Raw genomic sequence first — 16,847 nt, forward strand, 5'->3', positions numbered from 1 at the left:
AAAGCTTGAAGTCTTCTTTTATTGCCTTTCCTTTGCAGGGGGAGCTTCTAGTTGGATCCCCCTGATACAGCTGGGTCAGGAGCTGATTAGGTCTACTCAGGATCTACTAGGCAGGGAAGTAGCAGGAGCACATGGCCAGCAGATATGTATTCAGCACCAGATATGCTTCCACTCTGAACACCACTGAGGAGATGCAGAAACCTGATTTGGCACTGTCCAGACAGACATATGTTCATCCTATCCTGAAACACCTTTCAGGACTGAGATTCCCCAGCCACTGCCCGAAGGATCCACTCTTGCATGTGAATGCTGCTAGTTTGCTTGACTGCCAGGTTGGGCTTTTTGGGGGGGATGTTTTAATTCTGCCTATGGCTCAGCCCCTGTTTGCAGAAGGGCAGGTAGTGGATTCTGACTATCCCCTGGTAGTCATGCTGTAGCCCTGTGGGTCTGCTTACAAAGGGAAGATAACATCTGGCTTGGTGATAACCAAATCCTTGTTACTTTACACAGAATAAGGGCACCTTTGAAGCCTTGCTCATAACCCCCCAGAGAGGGGCTTTTCCAATGAAGAGTCTGAAAAAAAAGCACCAGCACAGATAAAGAACAGAGAACCAATATCTGCCCAGAAGCCTGGGGACTTCACTGAGATATCCATAGGGGCAGCCAAGCCCTGCAGCTGGACTTCTGGAAGATCCACCTCTAGGAAATGGCACTACTGCATCCTGGCAGCCTGTAGGGATGAGATATGCTTCTACACCTTGGGTGCTCTGGTCGTGGCAGGTGTCATTGGAAGGGTGTGTTGTGGAATGAGAGATGGTATGTGACATAGGGCAGGACACTCCTGGTATAAAACCCATAGGTCTCAGGGAGAGAGAAGGACCAGATCCACCAAGGAGATCCTCTGGGGATTTGTGGGGACACCTGTAGGAGGAACCACCACTGCCAGCAGGGAGGCTGACACTGGAACAGCTGTTCAGAGCAAGCTGGGGAAACACTTTTACTAGAAATCACTATAAATTCCTCATATCTTCTGATGACCCCAGGCAGCAATGGGAAAACCAAATTAGAGCAAAACCTGTTTACTTTCTAAGCTTCCCGGTGAAATAGGAACAGCTCAAACCTGATAATCCTCATTTTTATGGAAAAGGAACCAACCAGTTTTCAAATCTCTCAGGGTTTATTAACTCTCATTTGCAGGTCTGTTAGCAAGAACAGAACATGGCTCTGAACCTTGTCCCACTAAAGGAGCACAGAGAGAGATCAGCTGCAGCTGAACATGACAATTACAACCTGAGGGGAAGCAGCTGTTGAATAAGTTTTAAAAGGCAGATGCACTGTGGCCTAGTGAAGGGAGTTGGTAAGGTTTTTTTTCTTATTTTTCCCACTAATGGGTTAGTGGTGAGTGCCTGAGATGTCTTAGGTCAGTTTTTCTCCCTGTCCTTCCACAAGTGGTGGATGTGACCCTGGGTGTTAAGCCAGGAATGACATTTGCTGCTCTTTACAGAGTGGTTTCTTGGTTTTTCTTTTTATCTCTTTTCCATAGGCTCAGCCAGGCTTTTGTTCTGCTGCTGGCTGGGCCGCAGTGCCCAAGGTTGGGAGCTAACTCCTACGCCTCTCTGCCCTCCCCTGGGGAAGGATAAGAGAGGTTTTGTTTCTCCTCTGATGTCCACCATGACAAACAAAGCTCAGCAGAATGGTGAGTTTTGCTGCAGCTCTTTCTGGCTGTAGCTGAGCTGGTGTGGGTACATGATGCTGACTTTCTCAGGCTGAGATTTACAAATAGAGGGTTAAAATAACCTTTTATTGAACTAGTTTGTTTCTGGGAAAAGGTGAAGAGCAAGTGTCAAAGACACATGTTAGGTGATAATCATAGAAACTGTGATTGCCACAGAAAACCAGGCTGTGAGCTGCCAATACTTCATTAGTCCCAGCACCTCTTTTGGCCTGTGTTTGCTGTTTTGAAGAGATGGTCCAATGTCTCCTCAGCTGCTGTTGGGTGAACTGTGGGAAGGACACAGAAGGGGGGGTTGCCAGCAGGGAAAGGTGCTGCTGAATCCTCTTGTGAAATCCAACGGTGCTGAGCTGCAGCTGTTTGCCCTCCTCCTGCTGTACTCCAGGTGTGGGGTTTTTGGTTATTTTTCCTGATATGAAACCTGCTGCTTCTCTATGAAATTGGAAGGTGAAGAAACACTAGAAGAGGCTCAGGAAGTTTGAAAAGGGATCCCTGTCAGATGTGGAATAAGCAAGGGATCAACACTACACTGGACAACTTGCTCCCAACCATTTAAATCCCAGACTTAGCTGGGACAATGGGAGAGGGAGATTGAGTCTCTGACTGTATTTTTAGCCTTTTGTAGAAGGGCACAGGGCAGCTATTCAGATGCCCATGACTCTGGGCGTGGGTTGTGTGCTACTGGTAAAATGATGAAAGACCTTGTGGTGGAAGTCACAATAGCTGAACTCTGCCACTTCCCCCCTCTGTGTGGCCTTGTGACTTTGATAAATCCCAACCCATGCCAATTTTGGCCAGGGTTAGCTGCTATTGGAAGCTTCATTGAAATCCACAGCCTGACTTAAATGTCCTAGGCTGTGAGTGCACAGCTGAGGCGAGATCACGTGTGAGGAGGTGCTGCCTGATGCCTCCAGAGTTTGGGACCCGAAAAAAGGATTGTAAAACTTTCAACAGTGCAGAATCCAGTGAGCAGGAAAGCAGTGATCCCTGCCTGACTTCTGGGCCTGTTTATTACAATATTGGACTGTATGAGCTCCCTGATCTATTCCCTCCCTCTTCCCTATGCACCAGCTATTTGCTCATCCAAATTTCTGAGGATAGCTTACTTGAGCTTTTATTTCCAGTCCAAACTCTTTTGTACCTTCTTCCCCAAATAATATTCCCTTCAATGCCTTCACTTTGGATAATGAAGGAAGAGAAAGAACATATTTCAACAGTCGAGGAAATTGTGTGAAGAAATTCTAGGGGGTGGGTGTTTTCTCAGCCTGGTTCCTTACAGGAACCCTTGTAGCTGTTCCCTGCCAACTCTTATTTTTCCTGCTAAGTCCTGCTTTGTGCTTTTCCTTAAAGCTGTAGCTCCCCGAGTCCCGTGATTATCTAATCTCTTCTGTGTGAGCTGAAATGAGTCACAGCAGATGGAAAAGACTGGATGGCAATACCCTCCACTGCTGAAAAAACCCTCAGAACTTCTGAGTGTAATCCCTGAAAACCCGCAAAGTAGAGAGCAAATAAAAGGAACTGAGCTCTGCATTTTGTAAAGGCATTTTGGTTTTGGCAGGAAAGTTTTGCCCGTTTCTGGCTGGCAATGCTGAAAGGTGGTGTTTGGAGCTACCAGCCCTGTGCTGAAAGCTGAGGCCAGAGGCGATGGGCAGGCACAGGAGGAGGAGGCTATTTTCCACTCTACACCAAAAGCTACAGTGAAAGAGACCCTACACATATAGGGTCCCCCCCATGCACTTGCCACCCCCATCTGGGTCCAGGGCAGGGCCTGGCTGTGCTGTTTGGTATTGGCTTTGGAAAATACCTGCACTGCTTGGCACCCTGGGTAGAGGTGAAGCCCTAAACACATCTTCTGGAAAGTGTCTCTTCTGGGGGATAGATGAGCTGCAAAGACCTGGCTGCTCTAGGAAATGGTGGTGAGCTTCAATGCAATGGCACGATGTGACTGAGGGGGGGAGAGCAGGAATAGCTCAGGGCACTCTTCTGTTTGCTCCATTATTTACTGCAGCAATCCTAAGAAGCATCAAGCCTGCTCCTCTTATTGGAGAGAATCTCAGCTCCCAGTAAGGAGCCCAAATCATATGCTTAGGATGTTTATGTACAAGTCAGGAACCAAAAGAGGTACTGGCTCCTAGGGGCAGCTGGGGAGCTGCTTCTCTGCTGTAGCATGAATGGGAACCAAAAGTGTCCTAAAATCCTCTTTTCTTGGTCCGAGTCTATTTTAATTTTTTTTTTTATTTCTGAAGTATATTTTAAAATCCGTTATTAATTTTCCTTTATTTTCTTCCTGGATAACCTAGATGTATATTTCTAAATTATTTTTTTTTTGGGGGGGGGTAGGATAAAGTAAGATTTACAGGAAAACATTACTCTCTATTGATAAATACAAAGCAGTTTCTTCTCCAAAGAGTGTTGCAGAGGTTTGTCTGACTGCTTTCTTACTGCTTACAACCCTGAAAAGATGACACAATGGGAGCAGGAATGGGGTTGTGCATCTTTGTGCATGTCCTTTTAAAGCACGGATGAGGTGGTACTGCATTGTTGATTCCCCTCTACTTAGAGAAATCTTCTGCTTTTCTGTTGTTTAAGTCTTGCTAGCACTGGTCAGAAATCCTGGTTCACGAGGGCAAAGCATTTATGGCTGCTGACTCTCCTTATGTTGATCTACTTGGTTTGAAGTAACAGTTGCCTTGGAATATGGTTTGCCTTGGCATAGGACTTTAATCCCAGTAAATGCTGAGAAAACCTTGAAACAAAATGCAGCTTGTAACTAAAATGTAAAACTTGTGACAGCTGACAAAGGAAATACTGAAATGAGAATTAGCTGCAGTGATTGGAGGCTTTATGTTATGCTTTGCTTGGAAAATCCAGTGCACTTGATGTGACCCCTTTGGATAATTGAGTTGTGGCTGAGCCGAACGTGGGAAGGAGGGTGGCCTGTGACCATGCCAGTGTTAATTGAGAGCTTGCTGTAGTGGGGCTGCCAAAAGGGGAAGGTCCTCAGTGCTTTCGCCCCACGCTGCCATAAGCACTCAGAGAGAGAACTGGATCCAGGCAGAAAACTGCCCTGGGAGAGGAATGGGTCATTCCTAAAGCCAGACCAGTCACTGGGCTGGGCAGTGTGGGGCTGTTTGTGCTGATGTGAGGGGCTGAGAGGCTGGACAAGTGCAGGATCATAGAACCACAAGATGGTTTGAATTGGAAGAGACCTTTAGGGTCACGTTGCTCCAGCCTCTGCTATGGGCTGGGACACCTTCCACTAGCCCAGGTTGCTTCAAGCCCTGTCCAACCTGGCCTTGGACACTTCCAGGGATGGGGCAGCCACAGCTTCTCTGGGTAACCTGTACCAGGGCCTCCCCACCCTCACAGGGAAGAATTTTTTCCCAATATCACATCTAAACCTGCTCTCTGTCAGTTTGAAGCTGCTGTGCTCTCACTCCCACAGCCTGACTGGCTCATCATGTGCTGCTCTCTACACCCCGGGCTGATTCTGTGCCCTAATCCAGTCAAGAATCATCTGCTTCTATGGGTCAGGGTTCTCTTGCTGTGTGCCAGGAGGAGGGGGACATGTCCCACCTGCCCTGTCCACTATCAGTGTCAGCAAGCTGCAGCTCTGCCCTTGGATGCAGTTTGTGCAGCATTGCCTTCCTGTCTGGAAAATGCTCTGCTTTCTGCTTTGGGAAGTATGTCAGAGCAGGAGCTTTTTCCCTGCAGCCTGTTATGGTGAGGAAGGGGGTGTGTAGTGGGGTGTCCGTTTCTACTCCAGTGGGACCTGCAAGCAAAATCATTTGCTGAATCACAGGGAGGCTGCTGTTGCTTGGGCTGGAATGAAGTTCAAACATGTGGCTCTTCACGAGGCTGCCAGGCTGTAATTTGTGGCTGGCTTTGCTGCAGTCTGAGTGGAAATGCAAAATAGCCTGAAAGCCAAGCTGCTGTGGAAAATGCCTCTTTTTATTTATTTCACTTGTTTTTTGGTTTGTTTTTTTTTTTTTTCTTTTGCAATAAGAGCACTTCTCCCGCAGAGCTGGCTGTGGCTGCAAAACCAGAGCCTGCAGGGGCCTCTGGCTGGCCTCCAGGGATTGCCAAACAGGGATTCCTCACGTGCCCCACTTATGCAAAGCACAGAATTGAGTGCCAGGAGGACGAGGTGACGTGGAAGGAATTTGTGTGCTGTAGGCATGACAAAACTGAGCACCAAACCCAGCTTTCTGGAGCCAGCTGGGCTCTGGTGCCAGCCCGGCCCAACTGGTTGGTAGGAGAGGCAGCGGTCCTGGACACCAGCCCCTGGAAAATGAGTCATGCATTTTGCTGCAGGAAAGTCCCTCACTTGGCTGCAGCTTTCCAGGCTCTTCCTACTCAGTTTTTCTATGCAGAGTATGCTCCTCCCAGAAAATAGGGCTAAAAATCAAGTTTAGGCTGGGAAGGCCCCCTTCTCTCCCAGCCACGGCCAAGTGATTCAGCTGTACATCACTACTGACAAGCCATGCCTGAGAATCCTCATCTGACACCTTATCTGGGAGGTTTATCCTCAGGAAAAACCCCAAATCTGAGCAGAAGCCCACCAAAAGCAGGAAGTGGAGGCAGACAGCAGGCCACTGCAGGTCACACCCTCAGTGTGAGGTCTCAGCTCATGTCTGTGAGCTGAACCTGATCTCAATAGTCTGAGGATACCCTTTGGAGTTTTCTACTCTTCCAGACAGTCCTGCTGTCCATGGCAGGCAGCCTGTGCTTGAACTCTTGATGCTGTTTTATTTTTTTTAATCCCATTTTTAAGTGGGAAAACTAGCAGGTGTTGTGGCTAAACCAGGGAAGCTATGTCATTGTGACAATTTGTCATTGTCAAATATTACATGCTGTGTACTTGAGAGGAAAAAGAAGGCCTCAAATCAATGGGAATTAGCGAAGCTCCAGGAAAACCTGGGCTAATCTGAAATGATAACAGATTGGAGGTAGCACCTGCTAGCTCGAAGCTAGTCCTTCCTTACTCCTGTCCTTCAGTTCCCACATGTAAAACACCCTGCCTGCTGAAATAGCTGTCCTGTTCCAGACAGTCTTACTTAACCTCCCTTTTATATATTCTTCACAAAGCTCTTTTTTTGTGTGTGTGGCTGACTGCTTGTTAGAAAGCCAGGGTGCCTCGTCAACACTTTATGTGCACTCCTGAGATAAGAGCAGCATGCTGAGCCCTGCCCAGGCAAAGTGCCTTTAGCACCAGAGTAAAGGTTGCTTGTTTAGTCTGGCCAAAGTTGCTGCTGGGGGAGGCTTTCTGCCTGGTTGATTCAGTGTGAGTGTACCTGGCTCCAGTTTGGGAATTACCTAAGAACCTGGCTCCAGATGGTGGTGATAGCCGAGGCTCTGGAGGCTCCAAATGAAGCCGTGCTGATCTGCAAAGGGGCAAAGGCCCTGTGTAAGCATCAAGCTCTCCTGCTGTGGTTTGCGAAGAAGACATTGATAACAGGGGCTTCTTAGTTTGAATTTTAAAAGTTCTTTGTTAGAAAAGGAGAAATGTGCATTACCCTGTTTAGTATAGCCTGGCAAAGTGAAACAGAACAGATCCATTTCCTCCTAACCTTTACAGTGCATATAAACCTTAAATATTATCAAGAAGTCTAGTCCTTGGAAAATGAACACGCAGGTAGGGACCTAACAAGGAAATACCGTGTCTGCCCTTAAATGAAGGACAATATCTTGGATATCCCCATGAAATGGGCAGGATAAGTCTGGCAGATGGCAAGCACTTTAGATGTGATGAGTCTGTGTGTGTTGTGGTGATGCTGCAGGGGATACCCAAGTGGAGCTCTCCAGGCTGTGAGAAGCATTATCAAGGACCCTTCCTCCAGCTACAGCAAGCCTTAAATGTGGGTTTAGAAGAGAAGGGGAGCTGGTCTGGCAGCTCTGCACAGTCCTGGGGAGCCCACGAGGGCCCAGCTCAGGCCTTTAGCTGAGCTGGTTTGGTTTGTTGATCCAGTCAGGAAAACGCTGCATTTTTTTTTTTCCTGGGTTAGTTTGTTGTTCCAGTTGCTGAATCAGTGCAAGGGAGATGGCAAGTCAGTTCAGGCTGTCGTTCTTAATTGCTGTTCATTTGGACCACAGGGATACCTGCCTGCCCTGTGACAATGGGGAGCTGGATTCTGCCCTGCATAGCAAGGAAAAATCAGCACCCCCCTTGCCTCCTAACCCCAGGCAGTGAGGTGGGAAGCCTGTAAGTGGGAAGCACTGCTGGAGCACATGTCCAACCATGTCCAGCGTGATGTTTGGTTGTGTAGAGACTTTGATTGGTACCTGAAGAGGGCCACGGGGAAGCCAAAGAGAGAGAGACTGCATTAGGAACTGTAGTGGTAGGACACGGAGTAATTGCTACAAATTGAAAGAGGATAAATTTAGGGTGGGTATTGGGAAGAATTCGTTGCTGTGACCATAGTTAGACACTCCCAGGTTGCCCAGGGAGGTTGTGGATGCTGCAACCCCGGCAGCGTTCAAAGCCAGGCTGGATAATGCCTTGAGCCACCTGGTCTAGTGGGAGACATCCCTGCCCGTGGCAGGGGGGCTGGAGTGAGATGAGTTTTCAGGTCCATTTCAACCCTTTAACTCTCTCATTCCATGTTGGTGTGCGCCTCCATCAGACCCCGCCAGCCCCCTCTGGGGGCTCTACTGCCCGTGGAGGCAAAAGGCGCCTTTTTTCGGCTGTGAGGGCTTTTTTATTCGCAGACAGTGCCGTTTCAAGCGGCGGGGACTCCGGGGAGGGGCGGCTCCGGCGCTCCCCTCAGCCCCTCCCGGCGCCATTTCGCGCCCTCACGCGCCCCCCCTCCCCGCCATTGCGCGGGGGGCGGGGCGCCGCGCGCGCGTGCGCCCCCCGCCTCATAAGGGCGGTGGCGGGGCGGTGCCGGCGGCGCCGCATTGCAGACGGGCACGGAACGGGATCATGGCGCGGCTGCTGCTCCCAGCCTCCTGCGGGCTCCTCGGTCGCTGCCGGTGAGCCTGCTCCACCTCCCCGGCCCTTCCCCACCGCGCCCGGGGAGAGCTGCCCTCAGCGCCCGCGTGCCCGGGATGGGGAGTGGAGTGGTGGCGGGTGGAGGAGGGAGGCCGGTCCTAACGCTGTTTGTGTTCCCACAGCAGGACCGGATCCCAGAGAGAGGAGGCGGCGGCCATGGGGTGGTTTCGAGGGTGCCTTCGGGGTGATTGTGGTGGAAGGGCCGTGTTTGGGGCGGCGGCGGGGGAATCGCCCAAAAATAGCGCCAGGGAGAAGGGGGGTCGGGGTGGTCCCGGTGAGGAACCGGCCTTTCCCGGTGCTGGTATGGAAATGACTTCCTGATCCTGCGCATCCACATCCGACACGGATCGGGCGTCTCAGGCACCGTGTTGGTGGGGACTGCTTCTTCTGCCAGCAGCGCTGTTTATCTTCGTCATTTCAGGGAGAGATGGCTGCTAATCCTCTTGCAGATGGCGAGAGGTAGCCTTTGCTGTAGTGTGTTTTCATTACTCCAGATGGAAAATTCCACTAATTTTGCTGCTCGCTGTCTCGTTACCTGTTGTCGCAGCAGTGGAAGTGCTGGGGGGAATAGCTGTTATTCTCCTTTTAGCACTAGGACTGGAGGTTAGAACAAGCAGCCCTTGTGTTTCGTACACCGCAGAGGCTTGACAGAAGCGATGTGTAGTCTGACAGGAGTGGTAATACACCTTTGGGTTGTGGCACGGAATAGCTAGAACCCCCAAAATCGAAGGACTCGTACAGTGATGTGCACAATTACTCAGAGAATTTTCTTCTAATTGGGACTACTGTAATCCTAGAGCTTATTTGCTTACAAGTTTAACCTGCAGCATTTCACAAGTCAACTAAAAAAAAAAAAAAAGCCTGACCAGCTGTTTAAAGGCCACAGGAATAACCACCTGGCAGAGGACAGCAGCTAATGCCTATGAAATCTTTCATGATTATACATTAGTCTTGTGCTTTATTGTAGTTTTTATGTCATAGAATGGCCTGGGTTGGAAGGGACCTTAAAGGTCATCTATTTCCAACCCCCCTGCCATGTACAGGGACACCTTCCCCTAGATAGACTGATAATATTTAATATGCTGATATGACAGTGTAATGGAGAACCTCAGACTTTTCAGGCTGGAAGCAAGAAAGCAAATATCAGCTTTCACTCTGCATATTTATCTGTGTTAATGGTGTCTTTTGAGTCTGCTTTGCACTGAGTTAGCTGCCATCAGTTACCACTCCTACTGGGACCGTTTCCAAATCGCTAAAATCATTGCAGCTTCTTGTGCTTTAAAAGTGAAAAGGATTCACCTTGAAGTATCCACCAGCTTTCCCACTAGTGTATTTAGGGAAATTGTAATGAGAAACCAGTTCAGCAACAAGACTTCACTTGGCCTACCTGTTAAAGGCATGGTATGCAACTGAGTGTGGCAGGAGACTCGTCGGGCCTGTTTTTCTTTAGGAAGTCCCTGTTTTAACACAAATAAACACCTGTCTTTTCTCCACCAAGGTTCTGTTACGAATACTAATTGACTCTCTTACTGTGCAGATTTTTCTGAAGATCTTGCTGTGACAACCTGAAACACCGTTTTCGTCTCCTGAGCTGGTTAATTATCTGTGTAAAAATTCAGCCACCCTTGGCGTATCTTAATGGAGTCACTTGGCTGGCTTACAGGCCATGAGGGTTTTTGGTTGACCTACTTACAGGGCTTCTGTGCATCTTCCCTTTAAGGGATGCACAAAGGAATTAAAGCAGGGTGGACAGGTCCTGGCATCTCTGGACCACTGATGCACACTCTGATTATTGCTTGTCTTTGAGGCCAGGAAAGGAGGACGGCTGGGCGTGCTGTTAAAACAGCAGTCAGTTTCTCTTTAGCTGATTTTTTTTCCCTCCCCCCCTTCTTTCTAAAATGAAAGTTAAGCTGGTAGTGGAAAATACAAACTTTGAGGATGTGATTATTTTACACCCCTTCCCAAAATAGTAGACTTAAACCTTGGAAGGAGGGAAGATTCAAGTTAACATATAATTCCTCCAGCAAACGCTGGTCAGAACATCTGGTGACAGGAAATTTGAAGGCTAAGTTAGCCTGGCTTGAATTTTCTGGAGGATGTGGATAAAGCAGATAATGGGACTGTGTTCTGTGGTTTGCAGGCTGGTTATGAGTGTGGTTCCTAACAATAAATGCCAGGCTGGTGCAGCCCACTGCTTTAGGTTAAATTAGGAAAAGAGTGGAAGGTGTCTTGTCCCAGCCATGGTGTGGGTGCAGTCCCAGGGCAGTGCCCGTCCCTGTGCTGTCATCGCTGAGGGACCTCCAGGGCTGTGTCCAGTTCTGCGTCCTCACCCCAGTGAGGCACTGAGGGGCTGGAACGTGTCCAGGGAAGGGAACGGAGCTGGGGAAGGGGCTGGAGCACCAGGAGCAGCTGAGGGAGCTGGGGGGGCTCAGCCTGGAGAAAAGGAGGCTCAGGGGGGACCTTCTGGCTCTGCAAGTCCCTGATGGGAGAGGGGAGCCAGGAGGGGGTTGGACTCTGCTCCCAGGGAACAGGGGACAGGACTAGGGGAAACAGCCTCAAGCTGTGCCAGGGAAGGGTCAGGTTGGATATCAGGAAGAATTTCTTGCTGGAAAGGGTGGTCAGGCCTTGGCAGGGGCTGCTCAGGGAGGTGGTGGAGTCCCCATCCCTGGAGGTGTCCAAGGAATGACTGGATGTGTCACTCAGTGCTCTGGGCTGGGTGACAAGGTGGGGATCAGTCACAGGATGGACTCAATCTTGGAGGGCTTTTCCAGCCTAAATGATTCTGTGATTATATAGAAATGAAGGCCCTGTTTGTTGGAGGAATAACGGGGTCTGAGGCACCTCACAGCCGTCACAACGCAGCGGCGCTTTGATAGCGCCCCAGTCATGTGCCCTGTGTAAACCTGCCCTTGCACAATCCCTGCCGTGTGTGCCGAGGTCTATAAATAGAAAGAGTGGCTCTCGGTTGTGTCTGGAGGAGCTGAGCAGGCCGTTCTTCCTGCTCAGTCACGCCTGGCGAATGCACCATCACATCCGCAGAGCTGCCCGAGCCCAGTGCGGGCTTTTTGCACTCGGGTTGTGCTGCTTCCACACACCACCGAGGAGCTGTTCTGGGAGCCCCCGAGCGCCCAGAGGATGGAGAGGGTGGAGCAAGAGAGGGGGGGCTTGTCAGCAAAACTCATTGTGTCACCTGATGCGGCTGAGGCTCTCCAGGAGGTTGGACTGTGCTATTTCAGGAAAGGTTTTTCTGGTAGAAAATGCAGGAAGGTTTTTATTTTGTGCCTGTGGGGGAAGCAGGGCCAGTTGCTGCTGCCTGCCCCTGGATTTTTGTTTCAGTATCTCACGTAGATATGATTCTTCAAAGTAGGTTGGGGCAACGCCTTAGAACTGTATGACATAAAAAGGGATTGTTTGTTTTTTCTTTACTCTTTCAGTTTCTATTTTACTTTTTTTAATGTAGCAGCTTTCCCCCCCCCCCCCCAGTTAATTTGCTGCTATTAAGATATCAGAGTTCCTGTTGCAATTTAAAAGGGCTGCCTCTGTGGTCTTTGAAGTGTGTGTATTTTAGGGCAGTGCTTCTCTGTATTTGGTTGTGGGACAGTGTTTGGTTTCAGATGTCAGATAGCAGATTTCCCCACTCTTTGTGGTGTGGATATATTTGCCTGGTGAAAGGGGGATGTTAAGTACAGGAATTCTGCAGAGACTCACACAAAATCTGTCCCATCCTCCTCCCCCAAAAAACCCTCTCAAAACAAAACCAGAAATAATGGACATGGACAATAAGTATGTCCAACATGTTGTGGTGTATTTCTACAGGCATCTGCAGGGAAAAATGCTTCTCATAACTTTTTGGGAGTATCTTAATGTATTGTATGGGACCACTGTCTCCTACTGACTGACTACCAGATGCCCTTGAACATCCAGTTATCTCTTGTAGATTCTGTCATAGAAGAATCTCAGGCAGAAGCCAGGGCCTGCTTGACAGTGACCTCTGACCTGTCTGGAAATTATTCCCTTGCAACCTTTGCAGTAACTGGGACAATTTATTGGGACAGCAGAGGTGATTTTACTGTCTCAGCTCACCCAGTTCTCTGCTGTCTTTATTGTGATTTCTTGTACATACACGAACTGCTCCTCTTGCCTACTTGTCTGCTGGTGAGGGAAGCGAGGGAGCACCTGAGGCAGAGGCATGTGCCAAAATGAGAACCTGTTCCCCACTTTGGGGAAGAGCCTGGTTGTGGTTGTTAACTCATTTCTTCTGAATCACAATGGTTAGAAATGTTTCGTGCTTGGTTTTTCATCAGTAGATGTGGAACAGGAAGACTCTGAATTTTAACTGGAATGCTAATAACAGCCAACCAGATTTCATCTAATTTTTCTGTCAATTGCCTATAATCTCTCAAATATTGTGGTCACTTTACTGCCTCATTAATCCAGAGGGTAGTAGCCCTCTGGCAAGAGTCACTGGTGTGTGATGTGTTTACAGCTTTTGAAGTTTTACTCATTAACTGACCAGAGAGGCTGTGGAGTATTGAGCCCTTCAAATAACTTCAGATTGAGGTCACTCTTTGACTTGTAGACACTTTGTAAGACTTGGTGGTGAGAAGTTGATCCCTCTCGACTTCTTTAACTTAAAAACACTTGGCTTTTGCAGTTCTCAAAAGAAGTGGGGAAAAGTCACTAACAGAGCACAGAGTGGCAGAGACTGATAGATTCACTTGGTCTGTGAGTGTTTCTGGGAGATAAGGAATGACCTTTTTTGTTTTAACATTACTAAGCGAGAAACCTTGGAAAAAACATCCCCTGCTGATGAATATGTTAATGTACTTGGACAAGTTAGACTGTTAAGGCATAAGAGTTGACAGCACCCCAAATTGCCTTCCACATTTGACTTCAACCCTTTGAGGTGAAGAGCAGCTCAGTGCTTTCCTGTTTTGGGTCTCCCCCCCCAATTTACAGGTTAATTCTTCTGTAACCATGTTGCTCACTGCAGGGGTTTTCTAACAGTTTGGTTTGGAGGAGGCTGAAGCCTTCCAGTTGAATTTCTTTGTGTCCTGGGTGATAGTTTTCTGGTTCATCCTTTGGCTCTTTAGCGAATCTGGTCTGGCCCATTCAAATCCCTGTTCATAGAAACTTGTATAAGGTGTTAACTTTCAAGCACAATCATGGAAGTTTGATTAGTAGCTTCAGTACAGCTTTGGATGGGATTTCTTAGGATGCTTTTTTGAGAATCTCAGGGAAAAAATTCAGGCTGGCTCTCCTTGGAAGATGAGTAATACAAATGCCTGAGGGAATGGAAGGTTTTTCTCAAGACAGGTAATTACATATTGATTTTCCTGTAGCTGTCCTTGCAGGATGGTAATCCAGACATTACAGCCATTGTAAGACATTTTAGGTTCCTCTTTCCTGGAGAGGAATGATGAACTGAGCTGTGCTTCCACATGCATGGCTCTGTAGGCTTTCCAAGGAGAAAAGGTGGTATTTTCTGAGGAGGCTCTCACCTCTGCTGCCCTAAGCCTGTCTGTATGTTCATGTTTCCAATCCAGGTGTGGAGGAAGGAGGTGAACGTTAGCATTTGCTGCTTTGGAGAAGTGAAACAATGCACAGTTGCTGAAGTAAATAGGATAGAACCACTGTGGGAGGGAGTTGCAGGTTTCCCTTTATCTTCACGGCCTTTAAACTGGTTTTTTTGTGGATTCCTGGCAACTGTCACTGGCAGGACTGTGTTCCTGGTGTTTTGACAGTGTTGGGGTGCTGACCTGGACCTCAAATCATATGATTCTCCTTCCTTTTCTGCTGTTACCCTTCTTCCCGTGGAGTATTTTGATTGTGTTGTTGGGCTTCAGGCTTTCTGGGGCAATGCTTGTTCTAGGAGAGGATTTCTGTTGTCTGTTAGACACGAACATCACAGAGGTGAGAGGGGGTATAGATCTTTTTTTCTCCTCCATTTTCTTGCACTGCATAATTTAGGAAAAACTTGGTAGAGCAAAGGCCGTTTTTTGTTAAATTAAAGAAGCCATATCTCTGAAGCTGTTCAAGGAGGGAGGAACCAGTGAAGAGGATGACTAAGGAAAGACCCTGGCCTTCACAGATAAACTTGTTCAGTGCTCTAAAAACAGTGGCTTGCAAGAACTTCAAGGAAAGGGGAGGGCAGATCTGGGTGGGCATGAGGTGTGACTGTTGAGAGCTAACCTACAGAGAAGGGAGAATGCTGTTTAAAAACGGATGACCTTAGATAAAGAACAATATATAAAAGAAAAGGAGGCCAGAGATAACTGTTATGCATTTGAGTGTACCCAGCAGGTGTTGAGAGCTGTCACTGTAAGTGACAGTGCTTTGCTTTCTCTTGGGTTGCTGCTGGGGATGTGAAATGCCGTGTTTAGGTGTTGCACCTCTCGAAGCAAAGGCTGTTTGGAGGGCAGAAAACTGTTAAGGGTCAAAACTCTTTTGTTCTGAGACAGCACAAGGTCTTAACACACTTCATTGGCACATTTGCCTTTGTTGTAAGTTAATATATGATTGCAAAATGCTGTTTCATAATTAAATATTACAGACTAAAGGGGAAAAGTGGGAACAGTAAAGGATTTCAGGCTGTACTTTTCTGAATCTGCAAGATCTGAATTAATGCAGAGTTTTTTAGTTTTGTGTGTTTTACCCAGGATGTTCAGAAAGGAAGGGTGGTGGATATTGTTGCAATGAAGGTACATCCTTTCATATTAGACATCTAACAAAAGTATTCCCCCGTGATAGAGAATAAACTAATACAAATTTAGCTCTATTTGAAGTCACTGTAGAAGATGGAAGAAAAGAAGCCATGATCAGTGTGTTGTCTTTGTTCTGTAGCTGCTTTCTAAAACGTGCCAACCATGTGAGGCCCTGACAAACAGATTTGCCGGGTCACTGTTTGACCAGAATGATCTGCACTGAAAACATGGAATTTAGAGTTGTCTTCTCAGAAGGCAAGAACTTCCCCAGTGTCATTTGCAGGTGAAAGGGCACTGCTGTTCCACCATTTTCTGTTTCTGTAGGTGAGTGTTCATCTCATGCTGTGATCAGGTTTCCTGAGCCTGTGGGCTTCTTTTGATAGAAGTCTGTCGTCCTCTGATGTTGTGCAGGAGTGAGGACTTTAAATAATACCAGTGAGAAAGGGTTTGGAGTGCTTGCTTCCATCCTAAAACTAGTTTTCACTGTTTGGTGGCTTATGAACAGTTTTCTTATGCCTCACTGTCCCTTCTGCTCCCAAGTTCTTCTGAGATTGTCTTTGGCCCTCTGTAGGGGGTGGTAGGTAGCATTAATGCCCTTATTCTCAAATTCCAAGTGACCTTGTGCCCAGTGGCAATGCTTTGAGCAGAATCTGAACAAAATGTGGCTGTGAAACTCCTCATTTTTCTCCTTACAAGCTGGTGAGATGGGATGCAGAGAAGCAGAGAAGTCAGAGGCATTGGTTAGTTAATACACTGTCAAAGATCAATCTAATTTTAAGCCTTTTTTTTCCCTCTCCTTGTGAACAAGTCAGAGCATTTCTGACTGTGTGAGCATGTTTGATACAGAAGCCATGCAGCACAGAGTTTGTTAAAGATACACAGCCAAAAAAGCTGATCAGTAAGAATAAATCTGAAGCGTAGTATTTTTGTTATGCACTTATTCATCATCATGGCCGGGCTTCGCGAACGAAGATTTGGGAAGGGCTCTACCCACGTTTGTCACAAGCGTGCTGGTGGCTAAAAAGGCCAATACAAGATAGGCATGTCCAGTTGCAAAAGGCACAGCAGAAAGACTCCTTAGGTGTTAATCCTGCAAGGCACAGTTCTTTCTGCGTTGTCTTTTCTCCCCAAGGGTGATCCTGCTGCGTTCTCAAAGGAGACAGCAGCGTTATAGATGGTGTGAGTCCAGGCCTCCTGATGGGAGGCCAGAGTAGACCAGTTATGTTGATCAATATGGTCAAGGCTGAGATGTTGTTTCAGAGAGTCCTTGTATCTTCTCTTTAGGGCTCCTCTCATGCGGCAGCCAGTGGCAAGTTCACCATAGAGCAGGATCTTAGGGAGGGGGTGGTTGGTCCTTCATCCTGGAGACGTGCCCTGCCCAGCACAGCTGTGTTCTCAGCAACATGGCCTCAATACTTGT

At 47.9% G+C, this 16,847-nt stretch overlaps 1 protein-coding gene across 1 annotated transcript in view; it reads left to right on the plus strand.

Moving 5' to 3' along the window:
- The first annotated feature begins 8,654 nt into the window (after positions 1-8,654).
- PSAP (prosaposin) overlaps positions 8,655-16,847 on the plus strand; it is a 25,384-nt gene continuing 17,191 nt past the window's right edge. Inside the window, exons 1-2 of the mRNA XM_029962590.1 lie at positions 8,655-8,704; positions 8,849-8,997. Coding sequence (XP_029818450.1) covers positions 8,655-8,704; positions 8,849-8,997 — 199 coding nt within the window. The remainder of the gene's footprint in view (positions 8,705-8,848; positions 8,998-16,847) is intronic.

This window comes from Manacus vitellinus, unplaced genomic scaffold (assembly GCF_001715985.3).
Source record: "Manacus vitellinus isolate BGI_N305 unplaced genomic scaffold, ASM171598v3 scaffold_48_pilon, whole genome shotgun sequence".
Lineage (NCBI taxonomy): Eukaryota > Metazoa > Chordata > Aves > Passeriformes > Pipridae > Manacus > Manacus vitellinus.